General features: G+C 42.1%; 1 protein-coding gene across 1 annotated transcript in view; it reads right to left on the bottom strand.

The window, feature by feature from the left end:
- Window positions 1–17,364, bottom strand: part of CDC73 (cell division cycle 73) — a 164,960-nt gene that overhangs the window by 118,016 nt on the left and 29,580 nt on the right. The window contains exons 8-9 of the mRNA XM_075936731.1: window positions 8,112–8,210; window positions 6,749–6,827 (exon numbers count right to left, since the gene is read on the bottom strand). Of these exons, the coding sequence (XP_075792846.1) occupies window positions 6,749–6,827; window positions 8,112–8,210 (178 nt within the window). The remainder of the gene's footprint in view (window positions 1–6,748; window positions 6,828–8,111; window positions 8,211–17,364) is intronic.

Consider the following 17,364-nt stretch of genomic DNA (forward strand, 5'->3'; position numbering starts at 1 on the left):
TCGACTACTCACTCTCCCCCTTGCTGCCTCCCATAGAGGCAGCGGGGGTGGGGGAGGAGAAGCCAGTGCTCGGGATAAGCAGACTTAAAAGCTGGTTTCCCCCAGTACCATCTCCGTGGTGCCGCCTCTCCTCCCCCACCCCCCATTGCCTCTATCAAGAGGCAGCAGTGGGGAGGATAGGAGAAGGTGCCCTACAGACAGGAGCTGCTGCTGCTGCCGCCAAGCCCTATCCACAGCAATTACAGGCTGCTCTGGCAGTAGCCCCTGCTCATGGAAGACAGGGCTGTCTGCCACGAACAAGAGCTGCTGAACTCAGCGTATGTCTACACTATAGAGTTTTTTTTTTCTGAAAAAAATGGCTGATTTTCCGAAAAAACTTCAATTATGTCCACTCTGCAATTGCGTTCTTTCAAAAGAACAGAGGGGGTTTTCTGATGCTGGGAAACCTCTCTCTACGAGGAAGAAGCCTTTTTCTGAAAAAGCTCTTTCGGAAAAAGGCGTATGTGGATGGGGAAGAGGGAGTTCCTTTGCAAGAAGACGAAAGAAAAGGCACAGGTGCCCTGGTGGCCATTTTGCCCATAGTAATCACAACTTACATGTGAGTGTGTCCATTCAGTTTGGATACTCTCTGTTTAAAAAGCAGATCACTTTTTCAATGCACTTTTGCAGTGTGGACGCTCTCTTCCGAAAAGACTTCTTCCAAAAGAAGCCTACAGTCTAGACATAGCCTCAGTGGGAAGAGCAGTCCTGGCTTGTGCTGATCTGGACCACTCTGCATTTTAAATGTAGTAAGAGCCCAGTAGCTCTTACAACACTTAAATGTTGTAGCGCAAGGCAGATGCGCAATGCAGGTGGCTCCCAGAGATGGCATGAGCCAGGACTGCTCAGTTCTGGCTCAAGCCAGCTCCTGGCTGCAGCTGTCCATAGCAGTCCTTATCGACTAATCATGTAGTAGATACAAATTGTATCAACTATAATATTAGTTAGATAACCACAACTTAACATCCTTATCACAAACCCGAGTTTAAACAGTCATCAATATTTCTAATGGGTCCAAAATAATTAGGATTCCATTTACTTTTTGGGGTCTCAATTATTTATTTATTTTTTTAAGTAAAGAGAATTCTGCCTCAAAATATGAACCTCGCACGAGCAAGAATCCAAGTAATTGCCCTAATACTAGCAGAAAGGAATTTCACAAAAGTTAAAAATGATTCTCACAACCAAATAGCAGCCACTTTTCCCCTTTCCCGCTCAGAAGCACAATGCACTTAAGAACATCACTTACAGCAAATAGTCAACAAGGCAGCATATTCCCTTTTTACTTATCATTTCTACCCCCCAAAAAACCAAACTGTTCCATTCCTCACTTTTTTTGGCATATATTTTACCTTTAAGAATTAGTATACAGCCGGTCATAGAAACAAGACTTTATTAAACAGGAAAAAAAAAAATGAACTCTTGGCTAAAAACTATTATATAAAATATATTATTTCTACACTGATACAAACAAACAATGCAAGAAATAAGACACTACAAAATATAATTTAAAAGGCAAAAGTGATTCACTGTAACCTGAACAGAAAAAGGGAAGAACTGTTCCCTATTCCCTTCTTCAAACTACCTCATAGAGCTTAAACCAGAACAGTCCCCTAGCAAATTTGCATGAAGACAAAGCCCAGATCTAAGTGTTCTACTCTTCTTCCTACAATAAAAAAAAAAAAAACTTAAAATTTAGGATGACATATCCTTTCTTCATGTTAGAGCCAAAGGCCATTCTATCTCAAAGGTTGCAAGATCAGGTGGTCTTCAAAAAAACAGCCCCAGGCAGATGGCAGCTGTCCAGAAATCAGGGAGTGAAAGAACTCTATCCTTCCCTGCACCATTACTTACTTCAATTGACCTGTACTGATCACCTGCAATCCCTTTTAAAAAACATCAGACACCATCACCACCCTCCACTACATACATTGGCAAAGATGATAAAACCACAAAGATCAGTCCAAATGTGCAATGAGTCCATCCTAACCCAAATCCAGGAGAGAAAGTCCACCATTAACCAACTATCAGCACTACCAATCACTAGGCAATGAATGAAGGTGGAGATGAAAGTACAATTTCCCCCACAGGCTCCGAACAGGTCAACTAAGTCACAGAGCTGGTAGGATAAACTTGCTCTAAAGCCCACAAATACTGTAACAAGGAGGATGCTGCACCCCTTCCCACTAGCACTTGACAGGAACCAGGGGTATGTCTACACTACGGGATACAGTCGAATTAAGATACACAACTTCAGCTACATTAATTGCGTAGCGGAAATCGAAGTACTTTAATTCAACTTTTGGCTCTGTCCGCACTGCAGAAAGGAGCATGCTCTCCCTTCAATTTCCCCTTACTCTTCGTGGAAGCAGGACTCCTGACATCAACTGGAGTGCCCCTCTCAGTTTGAATTAGCATGTTTTCACTAGACATGCTCATTAGAACCCTGGAAGATCAACAGTGGCAGCTTCTATCTTCTCTGTACTGTAGACCTATCCCAGGTGTATACATTACCAAGCAAAGGCAGAACCCTGGGAAAATGATGGGGCTCTACTCAATTCCCTAAGGTACTGACACTACCAACTGCTCTACACAAGCAGACATCTGTGCTCAGTCACAGATGAATTCTGGTCAGGTTTATCATGCCAAGCTGAGGTTAGTTAAGGAGAACAACAGACTGAATCAAATCAAAGAGGGGAGTTCAGATAAGAACAGAGTTGCTTTTAGCCTGGGCATGCTGCCCGCTACCTGTTTACAAAAATGTCAGAGCAGGGTACAAAAATTTCTAAGAAATTCTAAACAAAGGAACACAGACCATATCTAAAGAGTTGCAGAGAATTTTTTGCGTATGCAAAGCTGCAGAGATGTGATTGACAATATGACTGCTTTACTGGTTACTAGAAGATTTACCCCATGTGGCCTGGGTCCTTAACTAAATTAATAGTTGCTTTTTTGGAAAATAAAATGAAAATATACATGATTAATTTAAAACATTGCTCTTGAGCACGGCCAGGGTTGAGAGCTTTGGTACGCAGGCTACCCCAGGGAGCGGGGACTACCTCTGCCCCTCTCACCGCAGCAACTTCAGGCCAGGTGAGAAGCTACTTTTCATGGATACTGAAGCTTCAGCAGGCACAGCCGGGGAAGGGTGTATATCTCCTGGCTTGGGCAGGTGCAGGATTGTCTGCCCCCTGCACTCCCCTGCCAGAATGAGGAATGGAGCAAACCGTGTACTTTCCCGTTGTTCCATGATGAAGGGGAATGGCCTGTAACGTTCCTCTCTAAATGGGGAGGGAACAGGCCTCCCCTGCCCTCTCTAAAGGATGACTTGGGGGTGGGAGGCATCCCCAGCCAGCCCCTTCCACCTGCCTGGTGATTGTGTGTCTGCTTCTCAGAAAAGCATACAGAAATCCCATTCCAGGTACATACCATTTTCCTGGCACAACCAAACCCTTACCTTGCCTTAAGTTATAATAAGAGGGAGCTATATACACAATTTGATGGTCCTAGCCAAGGTTCCCACAATCTAACAGCTGCTTAATCAGCCCCGCTACACCAGGGGCTCCGGGCTCCGCACACAGAGCTTCCTGACTGGGTGGGGCTGATTAAGCAGCTGAGGGGCCATGATGCAGCACAACTTAGAGGGAACCTTGGTCTTAGCTCTTATTGTTTAAGAGGAGTACTTGAATGGAGAGACAGGCACAAAGACATTTCTGACTTCAGTTTTTAGAATAGGGAAATTTAAAAAAAAAAAAAAGTAGCCATAGTTTGTATTCAATCAAATGATGAAAATTGTGTTACAATTTTCTTTTAAACACTCTAGATTTGATGAACATGCTGTATTCTTCAGTATTCCGCCATCCACATCACTAGAGAGAAAAGCATTTCCTAAAGGTCCCCAAAGAAAACCCACTCCTCTGGTTTCATCAAGGGGATGCCAGTTGTACAGTACAACTTTAGGTGACAAGAACAGTGGTTATAAGTACTGCAGCTGTATCTGTATTTAGCAGTATTTAATATTCATTTCATTTACTGACTTCTGCATTTAAACTTATGAAAAGCAGTAGACTTCCCTCACCAGCATGAGAAAGCTAAGTATTTGCCTAATTTACTAAGATTCTCAATTGATGTTAGTTCTCTAATAGCCAACACCAACAATAGTACTTACCTTTTCATTTGAAATCCTCAAAATGCCATCTTCATAATTACATACTCAACCATTATGGTTAATACAGAGATTGAGTAGTGAACATAACAGTCTAAAGATGCATTCCAAACTGGTGATCCCATATTGAATTCTGCCTAACAAATGCAACACTGCCTAACTGTTATTCTCATTATTGAGAGTTGCCCTATAGAAATTACATTCCCTTGAGGAAACCAATTTTGTTATTTAAAACTGTATTTTTATAGCTAACTGGTATACAGCCGGAGAAATTCTTCTGGTTTCTTTTTCTTGCCAATGGTATTAGTGGTTCTTTTCCATTCCTTCCATCCAACCAACCATTAACTACTAATCCACCTGCGAGTACCATAAATATGTTCACTTTTTAAATGAAGATGTTTATCAGAACAATTTGCTTACTGAAGAACTTTAATTTGTAATATGGAAGCAAAGGACATTAGTGGGAGTTTAAACAAAAAGGTGAGGTTTTCATTGTGAAAACGGACCACACAGCCACATCAATGCACATGTCCGTTTTAAGTGTTATGCATTTTTTTCTCCTACCAATTTAAAATGACGTATTACAATACAAAGCCTCTCAAAAACCTATTTACCATTTCCATCACCGTATCAGCAAACAAAACGAATGAACAGGTGTTTAAATCTTTAAAAGAATGAAAGTTATAAATTAAAATCCCTGAAATCCTGGGGGAAAAAAAAAGATGCTAAAAGTGTAAGTGTAATATTAGAATACAATACAGCTTTATTTTTTCCTTCCCTCCCTTCCCCCCCTTCTTAAATAGCTCTCTGGGCATTTTAGAAGGGCAACCTAGAAATAAGAATCCAAGCAGGAAAACCTGGCATTGTCCTTTTAGTTCTCTAAGGGATATATGATTCAACTATTGAATACCATGCCTGCATTTGCTTTTAGCGTTTTCCTTGATGCAAGGAATAAATAAAGACAATGGGATTGGGATGAAAGTATGCCAATGACAACAGGCTTTAACTTTTAATTCTATCACATGTGCTTTTAATCTAAACAAAGTGATTAACAAGCACACGGAGAAATACATCTGCAGATTCATAAAACTGTAAGAGTAAAGAAAAGGAGAAAGCCTAAAAGACAAGTAAGCTGAATTTAATTCCATAAATGTTTACACAAATTTAATCACATTATGGAAACTAGAGCTTATCAGCAATCTTACATACTCCATATTGCATGAATAGTCTCAAAAAAAAGGCTCGTCTGTGCACAGTTGGTGATGTTATAGTAGGCTCTTTCTTGCACATGTGAAAGCACACTACTTATTGTAATTTGAGAAAATTTAAACAACAAATGGTCCTTCATCACCTTAGAGACTAACAAAAAAAATGTAGATGGTACAATAAGCTTTCATGGCACAACCCACTTCTTCAGTTTAAGTTTTTTCAGTTACAGATTAACAAGGCTACCCCTTCGAGTAATTTGAGAAGTGACTGTCATGACAAAAGCTTCCCAGTCTTTCTAGCTTATTTTGTAATTTGATAACACTGTTTGTATTTGCTTAATACACCGCCTTTGAGAGAGCACTAAAGCAGTGCTAAATGGTGGGGCCAGAGAAGTGTATAAAGAGTATGGGAAGGAGAAAGAAGAATGGACCTGAGCATAGCATGGTTTTGGCTCAAAAATATTTGAGGCTTCCATTAGAAACAGAAGAACCTACAACCTACACTTTAAAAAAAAAAAAAAAAAGATTTTTTTCTTCCCTTTAAATGTGGGGCATACTATTTAAAGGGTTCTCTACCAGATTTTTTTTAAATTAATATTGAAGTTAACTATTGGCTTGACTAATAAATACATACCTAGACCCTGAGTTGAAACTAGTTACACTATACATAAAGTCTCTGCCTTGAAACTCAACCAAAAAGAGTATTTAACATGTAGGTTACATCTAAATGACAAGCCTCTTCCAAAAGAGGAAATGCAAATGGAGCGCTCATATGCATATCCCACGCTCTCATTTGCATTTCCTCCTGAGATCCCTTTTGCACAAGAGGTTTTTGCACTAAAAGCACTGTGTAGATGGTGCCTTTTTGTGCAAAACCCCCCTTTTGTGCAACAGCTGTTCCTCAGGAAAAACGGCTCTTGTGCAGAAGGGGGTTTGTGCACAAAAAGGTGCCGTCTACACAGCGCTTTTTTGCGCAAAAGGGATTAGAGGAGGAAATGCAAATGAGAGCACAACATATGCAAATGAGCACTCCATTTGCATTTCCTCTTTTGGAAGAGGCTTGTCATTTAGATGTAGCCGTATGCTTTGTTTTTAAGCAGACAGACAATTTGTTTCTTAAAGGATAAAAGCTAAAAAAAATAATTGTTAATAAATAGGATTCCTACCTTATGTTACTCTCCAGGGACTATGTGAAAACATTTTAACTGATCATTTATGGGCTTATACTTTGAATTTTATTCAGCTTTGACAGTGAAAACAGACTGGTCAGTTTCATTTTTCACTTGTTAAATGTACTGTTTCTTTAATACTAATTACTATTGAAAGATCAACTTACCTTCCTTTCCTTTAAATCTTTCCTGATCATATCTGTTGTAGGCAGCTGGAATAGGTTGCTTATTCCGTAAAGTGGGATCCTAAAACAAATTAACAAACAGGATAGCCACTGCATCACAAAGTGTATGCTGATTAACAGTTTAGCTTTTTAATTTTGGAAACTACTGTATGTAAACTGACTTTACAGCTTTGGTACAGCAGTTACATAGCTTGCAAGTTTAATTCAAATATTTTCATTTTCTGAAACAATAGTTTTTACAGAAATATTTAATCCAAATCTGGAGAACTGACAACTGTAAGAAGCAACACAGAAATAACAACAGAAAGCCATGTTAACTGAGCAAAATGAATGAAATCCATAATTCAATCCCATTCATTTGCTAACATCTTGGGACTCAAGAATGAATTGTCATCTGATAACATAGATCCTTCAGTCACATGCACAGAAGACTCCCCTACAAATCTGATTGATTGATTTGAAGAGGTGATAGACTTATAGAACATTGAACTGGAAGGGGAAAAGGCATGTAAAATAGACTTTCAAAATGCTGCCATCTAATGATGCACTAAATATCACTTCATGCATCTTTTTTCATGGGTGACTTAGTCACACAATTACAGTCATTTTGAACAGTATGTCTGACTAATCCATGAACAATATATGAAATTCAGCATAAGGCAAGCAATAAATATTGAAATTGATCTTGCCAATCTAATCTGATATGTTGACATTTAACAAAGAAGTATCAAAATAAGTTGAAGCAAGACTAACTAGATTTCATAGCAGGTTACCATTGAGTTCAAGAATTTAGTTAAGTTTAATAAAACAAAAGCAAAGATGACAATTGAAAACAATTGCTTTTCTTAGGTCTAGATAGACCTGACCAGTAAAAATGTAAATCTATCTTCTTGATCTGATATAGGTATAAGACAACTGGTTGCATCTGTTGCTGCTTACGAGTCATGTTCTAGATTCTTAAACATTTTGCTACTTTATCAAAATACTGTTAGCAAGACATTTTGCTGGATATGGTGACAGTCTCATCTATTACACTTCTTCCAAGTAGATGTAGAATGTTAGCAAATATTCAGTACATACAAAAGTTGCTATTAACTGTTCAGTCTTTAAGTAACAGACTGACTGACTGAAAGAAACACTAACTCCTCCAAAACCATGTTAAACAGTTTAAGGTAAAGATGGTCTATGGAAAAGTTTTGCATGAGAATTTACCACATTTTTTTTTTAATTAGCACCAAACAAATGAAGAATAGTTTCAGAAAAATTCTTGCCCTTCTTTACTCAATTCAACCTCAGCTATGGGGCTTCTACCTGAAGGTCCATAATAAGAAGAGTTATTTTTTACCGCTGGTGCTGCATTTGGTGCAGGTCTTTGTTCAGGTGCACGGCCTTCTTCTCTGGCTTTTACCGACTGAAGAATTGCAAAAATATTCTTCGCAAAATTCTGGAAAACAAGTTAGACACTTATGAATCCTAGTGACCAAAGCTGGAAGTATAGCTAGGAGACTTTTTTGGGTCAATGAAGAAAACTGCATACAAATTATAAAGACTTTGTTCACTCCTGGCTGCGAGGGTTCTGAAGAACTGAATTCTTCTGCAAGGACTCTCACATCTCTCCTGGATTTCTATCACATCACCCTATTGGTTCAATGTAGTTGAGGCCTCTCAGAGATATGGAGATACCTGAATTCAGAAATCATTACCAGGTCAGTACCAATTACCATGCTATCCTGACAAACAAGATTTTCTTCCTTTCCACGTGTGACAGCGAGTTGGGGTTCTCCCTGATCCTGCAGCCCCGTAGCAGCAAAAACAGACTCCGCCAGCCAGTAGAATAGAGAGGGTTTATTGCTTTTCCAGGATACAGCACAGCATAGATGTGATATGATTACAGGAGTCAGGGCCCAGGTGCTTCAGGCCCCTTGGGTTAGGAGGTCCATTGCCCCTCCCCTCCCCCAGGCTCTCAGCTTAGACTGTTTCCTTCATGTTTCCCAGCCAGCAACTGCCCCTTCCCCCAAAACCTCCCTTCCTTTGTTCAACCCCTGCCCTCAACCGATCCGACAGGTTGGGTTTTTGCCTACATGACATTAGGCAGCCATCCTGCTGGGCAGTGCTACAAATACCAGCCAGTAGGGGTCACCCCCAGCCCAAACACAGCCACCAGTGGATGCCCAGAGTGTATGGCCTGCCCACTACATCACATCATGGCATAGGGCTCTAGATTGACTACTGGCCTGATCTGTTATGGAAATTCCTATTACGCTGGTAGGAAGAGGAAACGTCATGATTGCTACTTGAACAGAAATAGTATTGCTTCTCTTATCTCAACGATTTGTAATCAAAAGGGTTTACTGGACCCAAAGGTGCTCTAAGATTTCCAGGTTGCAGACGCATCATCAAGAGAGCCTTCCCATTTTCGCTGACCCAGATACTCAAACTCCTTCTACACATCCTCTCCTGTGCTCCTCTCACCTCCAGACAGTAGGAGTATTTTAAGAAGTGCTCAACCTATAGCGAAACTACTCAAACACTTTCATTATGGAAGAATACCCACTCTTCTTTTAGAAGCAAGCCAGCCAGACAGTGCTTATTTCACCAGCTCTGAGTTGGCTCTCAGTCTATTTCTGAGTGTAATACAAGATGTTGATTGCATGTAAAGCCCTTCGAACCAACCCTGTGAATAGAGTTGTTTGAAGCCACCTCAGCCTAGTTAGTTATCAGTTTCAAGTAGTCAGAACACACAGTCAGTGTTGAAGGTAATACTGTCAGGGCAGAGCAAAGGAAGTTCTCAGCTCTGGAATCATTTTCTTCTGGAGGGAGAATCACAGCCAGGTCTATAGCTTTAAAATAAATGCATGCAAATGTTCCAGTTGGGTTTTCTAAATCTCTTCCCATCTGCACAGATAACAAAGACAGAATTTTTTATATTTAATTTTGAATTAGCAACTGATTACAGGCAGTCCCTGACTTACGCGGATCCGACTTATGTCGGATCCGCAGTTACGAACGGGGCTGCCCCGGAGTACACGGACTCCGGGACCTCGCGGTACTGCCGCCCGTGTACTCCGGGGCTTTCTCCGCGTCTCCCTGGTCTGCAGACCAGGAAGACGCGGAGCAAAGCCCCGGAGGGGCTCGGGCAGCGGGGCAGCCCAGGCGCGTCTGGGCTGCCCGAGCCCCCCAGCCCCTCCCCCGGCGGCTTTGTAAAGCCACGGGGAAGCCGGCAGTGGAGCAAAGCTGCGGGGGGGGGGCCTCGGGCAGCGAGGCAGTCCAGGCATGCCTGGGCTGCTCCGCTGCCGGCTTCCCAGCAGCTTTGCAAAGCCACAGGGGAAGCTGGCAGCGGGACAGCCCAGACGCCCCGTGGCTGTCCCAGTGCCGGCGCCCTCAGAGGCTTTGCTTTCCGTCTCCCTGGTCTGCTGGTCTCCAGCAGACCAGGGAGACTGGGAGCAAAGCCGCGGAGGACCCAGGCGGCGGGACCGCGGTGCGTCTCGGTCCGCCGCCCACGTCTTCCTGGTCTGCTGGGGGGGGGGGGGGCAGCTAGTATGCCCCCCCCCCCCCCAGCAGACTAGGCTTTTCTCCGGACGCCTGTGGCAGAGCAGCTGGGGCGCTGCCGGTTGGTCCCGCAGCGCTGCTCTGGGCGCTACTGGACCAACCCGGCAGCACCCCAGCTGCTCTGCCCCAGGCGTCCTGATTTAGCCACTGCTGAAACTGACCAGCGCTGACTACAGGAAGCCCGAGGCAGAGTTGCTCTGCCCCGGGCTTTCTGGAATCAGCTGCTGATCAGTTTCAGCAGCAGCTGACTTGGGGACACTTGGGGTTCTTAAGTTGATTCTGTATGTAAGTCAGAACTGGCGGTCAGTTTCAGCAGCGGCTGAATCTGGACGCCAGTTCCGACTTACATACAGATTCAACTTAAGAACAAACCTACAGTCCCTATCTTGTACGTAACCCGGGGACTGCCTGTATTACTGTGACGAGTAACAAGAAATCTTTGAATTAGTTTCTATATGGACTGAATAAAGGAAGGAGGGTGCAAAAAATTATATTAAAAGGCCTTTGAATCTTTCTATTAAAAGATCCCATACTAACACATTTAATTCATTAACATCTCACATACCTCAGCCACTACTTTACTATTGGGAAAATTTTATACTATGTTTTATCCGTTTTCAGATATTCTGTATTAAATAATATTGCTAGAATTATTTTCTGGTTTTCAAAATAAAAATATAAATGCTAATTTGGCACCTACTTAACACTTTACATCAACAGTCAAGATGCACTTCAAGTTAAGCAAATGACATATGTACACAACAGATGTCCTTCCTTACTTACAATTCTCAGTAATGATGATTGTCAAACTAAAAGCAACTTCCTATAAACCATTTATATAGCATGATGGTTTTCCCCATTCATAGAAATATTAAGGTATTAAATAAAATAAAAATTTTAAAACCACAGTAGATTCTCCCTTAGCAATGCACAGGTCCAGGTCAAGATATTCCATACGAAAACAGGCTGTTCTCACTAGAAGACCAAGATATGTCCCAAAAAACTTTCATTATGGGAGAATACCCACTCTCCTTTTAGAAGGAGGAAGACAGACAGTGCTCCCTTAGCAATGCAATCATCAAGCAATGCAATCTCCAAAAAGTTTGGAGAACTCAAGACCCCTGCTTCAATTAGAATAAGAAGTTAGAAACACTTCTTGCCTGCTTAAGCCTTTGTTTTGCCAATCTAAAAATGTGACAAGTAATTCAAGCTGGTCAAAAATATAGAAACATTTACAAATCGTTTGATGTGGAAATTTTTGTTCTAAATCAGTGATTGGCAATCTAGGTTAGTCAGTGGGCCACGAGATTGTCATAACCAAGACGGTCTCCCTGGACTGGGTAGTTTTGCTAATTGCATTTGAGTGCCTAGAATTTGCATGTTGTGGTGACTGAACGGTAGTAGCACTTTGACCTGATGCTAAGTGAGTACATGGCTCTCTCAGTCAATATTGTAAGCAATCAGCACACACTTCACGTGTGCTTGCTTTACATGCATGTCACTTCAATAATAAGGGTAGGAAACCAGTGGAATCTGGCAACCTCATGCATGAGAAACCAGAGTAAAATGTCTCACAGGCCATACACAGAACTCCAGTGGGCTACATATGGCCCTCTGGCCACAGGTTCCCTACCACTGTTTTAGATGGTTAAAAGTGATGAGAGGCAGTAATGGAAACAATTTTTACATTTAAAAATAGTCTCAAGCTTCAATTGCAAACAACAACCAGCTCTAACAATCATCGAAGAATAGCCTGGGCAATGCATCAAAACAAAGCTATTTGGTATTTAGGGCATTTATTCTGAGACAATATCCTTTTAAGCTGGAGAATGCTCAACCATTTATGACTGCAGAGACACATCTGCATGCAAGTATTTAAATGCAAGTAAGAATATGCTCTTTTTAAAAAAAACTGCACTGGATAAAGCTTTCTGTAACAAGATCCAGTGTAAAAACAATGACAATCACTATTTCTTTAGCTATGAAAAAAGAAGCTGCATACTGTCAGCCTGACAATATGTACAAAGACATAACTATCAAAGATGTAGTCAGAGATATAGGGAACAGTGGGAGATTTCTACAGATGTGAGTAAATTCAAATCTTGGGTGGGGAGGGAGAGAGAGTACTTCATTTAGTTTCTGTAGAAATACATCAAACTCATCAGATGATTCTTTGCAGGGCACCCCAAACTTAACTGACTTGAAGCATTTCTGTGGATGAGTTTAATGATGGTCAGACCAGCTCATCATATAGTGTGGTAGTGGCAGACAAGAATTAGGGGATAAGAGATGGTAACACACTGACATCAGTCCCACTTCTCACAATTTTCAATCCTGTCTACAGCTGTGTTAGCTACTGCTCACTCAGGCAGCTATAGCTACCTAAGTATATTGGCTCTGCCCACAGCAGCTATTGCATTGGGAATTCCCCTCTCGCATCCTTAAGTGAAGAGGGCATGAAGAGAAAAGGAAATAGGATTAAAATTTCTGCATTGAACCAAGTTCTGAAGACAAGATAGCCTGTCTATCTGTCTAATGATACCTGTCTGCCCAGACTCAGCAATGAGAGAGCCTGGAGACCTGCTCCCCAATTGAAACTCCTGCGTTATCAGACAAACTCACCGCTCAAAACCAGTTAGGAGTAAACTGCTGCTCCCAACTCCCTTCATCAGAAAAAGGAGATCATTCCTCCATCACAAGGAAGACTGACAGCTGTGAGGTGAGACCTGCAACCTCAGGAACAAAACTGGATTCCATCTCAGTCCAACTCTTCAAGATACCTGCTCCTCATCTAACCCTCATCTCCCCCCCACCCTCCATTCCCTGGGCTGGAAACAACAAACTGGAGCAGATGGAAGCAAGGCTCTGTGGCTATGGAGCCGTTTGATAAATAACGTGGAGCGGCCCACTAGCCGGCGGCCCTCTAGCCGGCTTCCCAAACAAGAGCCTTGCATCTTGACCCAAGCCAACTACAAATGTTGGGTACAGGCCAGGTCCTTCCTTGACCTCAATCAAATCAGTTCTCCTGCTGCTTGCCTGCATGATTGGCACTGAAGCATCAAAAGTGCCCTGCTCTGCCAGCTCGCTACTGCCACATCAATGCTGGCTGCATGTACTATGGGACGAGCGTGCTGATAAGCCAGAGTTTCTCTCAAACAGCACCCACTGGGGCAGCAAATAACAGGAGTAGGGCAGTCCACCAGCAGTACAGTCATCGCCATTCCAAAACCATGGACAGGAAACGCTAGTACGTATTGAGCCATGGATCAGAAAATTACTAAGCTCTCAGATCCTGTGAAGTCAAAAAATTAAGGCCAAACCGATATGTCAAACTATATTACAGGTAGATTTTATCTGTGGCTTGCTATCTACTGATGGACTTCCATTATCATTTTAATTAAAGTAGTAGTCACATTTAACTCATCTTTATAGAAGGGCTTTTAAGATTCAAGTAGACTGAGGGACTGACAACTAAGTACTACTGGATCTGTGGTTAGGTTAGTATGGTGAGATTTATTATGGGATACCTCAGTAAGCAATAGATGTTAAGAATGAGACTTAAAGGATATGAAATGAAAGGCAGATTTAAATGTTATAGTCTAAATACCACCACCACCCACTACCGTTCACAAACAGCTGCTCTTTGAATCAAATATTGTTTTCTAGGGTTCCAATTAGAGGTTTCAGCTGCACTATCATATACTATATGCAGAAAATACAGATAGATATTTCTATTAAACATGTGGATTATATTTTGCAGAACAGATTTTACACCTCATTTGTTCTGCATTATTACACTTAGTTTATTTTTTATTAGAAGGGCATTAAATGAAAGAGGCATTTTAAATATTTAAGTGAAACAGAATAAACACTCATTCAGGAGTTTGAAACAGGCATAAACATTACAGCCATGGTGTCCAACCAGTTCTGAAGCGAATTAGCCACATTTAACTGGTCCAACAGCCACATTGTTCATGCCAACTAGCTACATTTACCCGGCCACAGAGCCACATATGGCTAGTGTGCTGGACACCATGACATTACAGTATGTCAGACTGACCAAAACTATGTAAGAAATCCATTTGCTTCATTTCTACTATTTTCTATACACTGATGAAAAATTAACTCTACCTTCAAGTTTCTATGAAGCTGGTCTACACAGGGAAACTATTGTGAAATGAATGTGGGAATTTAAAATGCAAGCTATTTTGTGTTAGCTCCCTGTTTGGTCACACTTATTGTACACCAGTGGTCTCCAACCTTTTTACACCCAAGATCACCTTTTAAATGACAGAACAAGCCAAGATCTACCGCCATGCCCCTTTGTTGAAGCCCCGCCCTCTCTAATCTCCTCCTCTCCATCACTTGCTATCCCCAACCCTTATACTGCTGCTTTTCTTCCCAATTCTTCTGTAGGAAGAGGTTTTTCCAACAATTGGCCTGTCTATACTGGACCAAATGTCAGAATAAAACCTTCTTTTAGAAGTTCCCTTATTCCTCGTGGAAAGAGGAATATAGGAGTGACTGAAAGATCATGTTTGCTCTTCCACTAAAAGATGCAGAAGAGTTTTTCCTGGGATCTCTCTGGAATCCTGAAAAACTCCTGCAGTCTAGCCGTAACCGCGCTGGGTTGAGACGGGATGTGTAGGCTCTTGGGTAGGAATGAGGGATTTCGGTGTGGGAAGGGTGAGAGGTACAAGCTCTGGGAGGAAATTTGGATGCAAGAGGATGTGGATAAGGGGTCGCTGGCTTGGGGAGGGGGCTCCAGGCCAGGCAGTGTTGGGGTCAGATATAGGGGTAGGGTACAAAGAAAGCCACAGACTTTTGGATGTGAGGGTTCAGGAATTTGGGTTGGGGTATGTGAAGGGCTCAGGGCAGAGGGTTCCAGTGTTTGATAGGCTCAGATGTAGGGTCTGGGGGAAAGGGGAGTGCAGGAGTGTTATGATGTTGTGGCCAGATGGGGACTTGGCCCCAACTGGGGGTTTGTTGGCCAGGCTTCATTTTTAAATAAAGTACTATGTCAAACACAAAAAGTTTTTGCATTGTCTTTGTCTCTGAGAAGGGCAGGGAACCTGTTTTGAGTGGGGGGGCCCAAACGTCACTGACCCACGGAAAAGTCAGTTGAGGCCACACAAGATGGATGCAAAAAAAACCCTCCTCCAACCCTCCCCCCCCCCCAGCTTCATTAATGTGTCCCCAACTGTGTTGGTGGGGGCAGGGACATAGTACTGGGGAAGGATGCTAGTGGGTGCTTCGGCAGGGGATAGGGTGTCAGTGGGGACAGAGTTCTGTGGCTAGGGAGTGGGGAGAAGGAACAAGCGGCAGGGGAGAGGGAACATGGTGCCAGCGGGGGCAGAGAGTCCCCTGCACCCACCTCCTCCCAGGGAAGCTGGTGCGTGCCTCCTCCGGGCCCGTCTCCCTCCTCCCGTGGTGCAGGGAAGCCACCGCACTCCTCCTCTGGGACTGACGCCCCTTCCCGCAATGTGCCCGGGAAGACCTGAGGGAGAGGAGCAGCCAGTGCACTTCCGGAACCAGCGTGAAGCTGCAGGACTTCTGTCCACCCTGCTGGAGGTAGGTAGTGGGGCTTCTCAGGGGTGGGGGGGGCCCAAACACCTCACGATTGACCCGTCGAGGCCTCGCGATCAACCAGTTGGTGACCATGGTTGTACACTAAATGTGCCTTTATGCAGTTGAGCTTAATCCACTTTGGAAATTTGGCTTAATGCACTTGGAAGTGGATTAACCTAACTGCACAATAGCATCCAACATACAGTAAGCATTCACATGAAAAGTCATTCCACAACAGCTATTGCAGGCAAGGAAATTAAGGCATGAAGGCAACTCCCTAGTGTAAGCAAACTCTCATTCAAAATGCTGTTTCTCTGTGATAGATTTATCTTTTTAGGATCAAATTCCAAATCCCTTATTCAAATTCAGTAGCATATGACTTCAGAAGTAGTAACAGCACCAAAGAATTCAATGAGATTATTTGTGGAGTAAAGATTAACAGTATTCTCTATGAGTTTAAAGACATAGGAATCTGGTCTTTAATTGCAGGTAAAACACATAATGGGAGCATTTTACACAGAACAAAAACTTATGTACAATATATATGCACTAATTTCCATTACAAATCTTCATATAGACATACATAAACTCTCAAAGATAAATTTTGTGGATTTGGATCATAAAGTGAAACTACCATCAGATTTGCAGTTTTGTTGTGACTATGTTGGTCACAGGATATTACAGAGACAAGATGAGTGAAGTAAAACTCTCACATTCATACTGCTAGTCACCATTTTTAAACTACACATTTATTCTTTGAACAAAACTAGTAACAAGGATACTAGCTCCTAATTTAACAGGCTATACTTCACCTTTATTGATTGCTTCAGCTTTGAAGTTCACTCCAAAAGCTGTGAATTTCAGGAGCACAGAACAATCCTGCCACCTAGAGCTCACACATAAAATTGCTTTTACATGCCAAAAAAATTAACAAGGAGTCCAGTGGCACCTTTAAGCTGAGTTGCAACTCATGAAAGATTAACAATTTTATTATGACATCGTCTTTAAGGTGCCACCGGTCTCATTGTTTTTGCTAAAACAGAGTAACAGAACTACCTCTGACACCTGTCAAAGAAACAAAGAGCAAATGCTGTTTCTTTAAAATTTCCAAGCTTTAGTTCACAACCTTGAAGAAGTCCTATTAAAGTGCTACCAGCAATAAGCAAAGTCTACTCAGTTACAGCTACACAGAACATTCAATATAAAGATAACTGAAAAAGTACGGAATATTAAATCTCTCAAGATACCACATTGTTCTTGGGATGGTAGGAGACTGTACTCCCTTCACATGTAAACAACTCAACAGTTAAGAACATTTTAAAAATAGGTTAGAATGACAAAAGTCTAGGAATTTCAGTAAAAGCCTCTTGGTCTTAAAATGATGCAATTTCTGATAGAAGTCAGGTTTTGAATTAAGACAGGGCAAGCATCATACAGGATCTCCTGGATTCTATAAAAAATGCAAATAGAATGTGTAAATT

Source organism: Pelodiscus sinensis, chromosome 9 (genome assembly GCF_049634645.1).
Source record: "Pelodiscus sinensis isolate JC-2024 chromosome 9, ASM4963464v1, whole genome shotgun sequence".
In the NCBI taxonomy this organism is placed as follows: Eukaryota; Metazoa; Chordata; order Testudines; family Trionychidae; genus Pelodiscus; species Pelodiscus sinensis.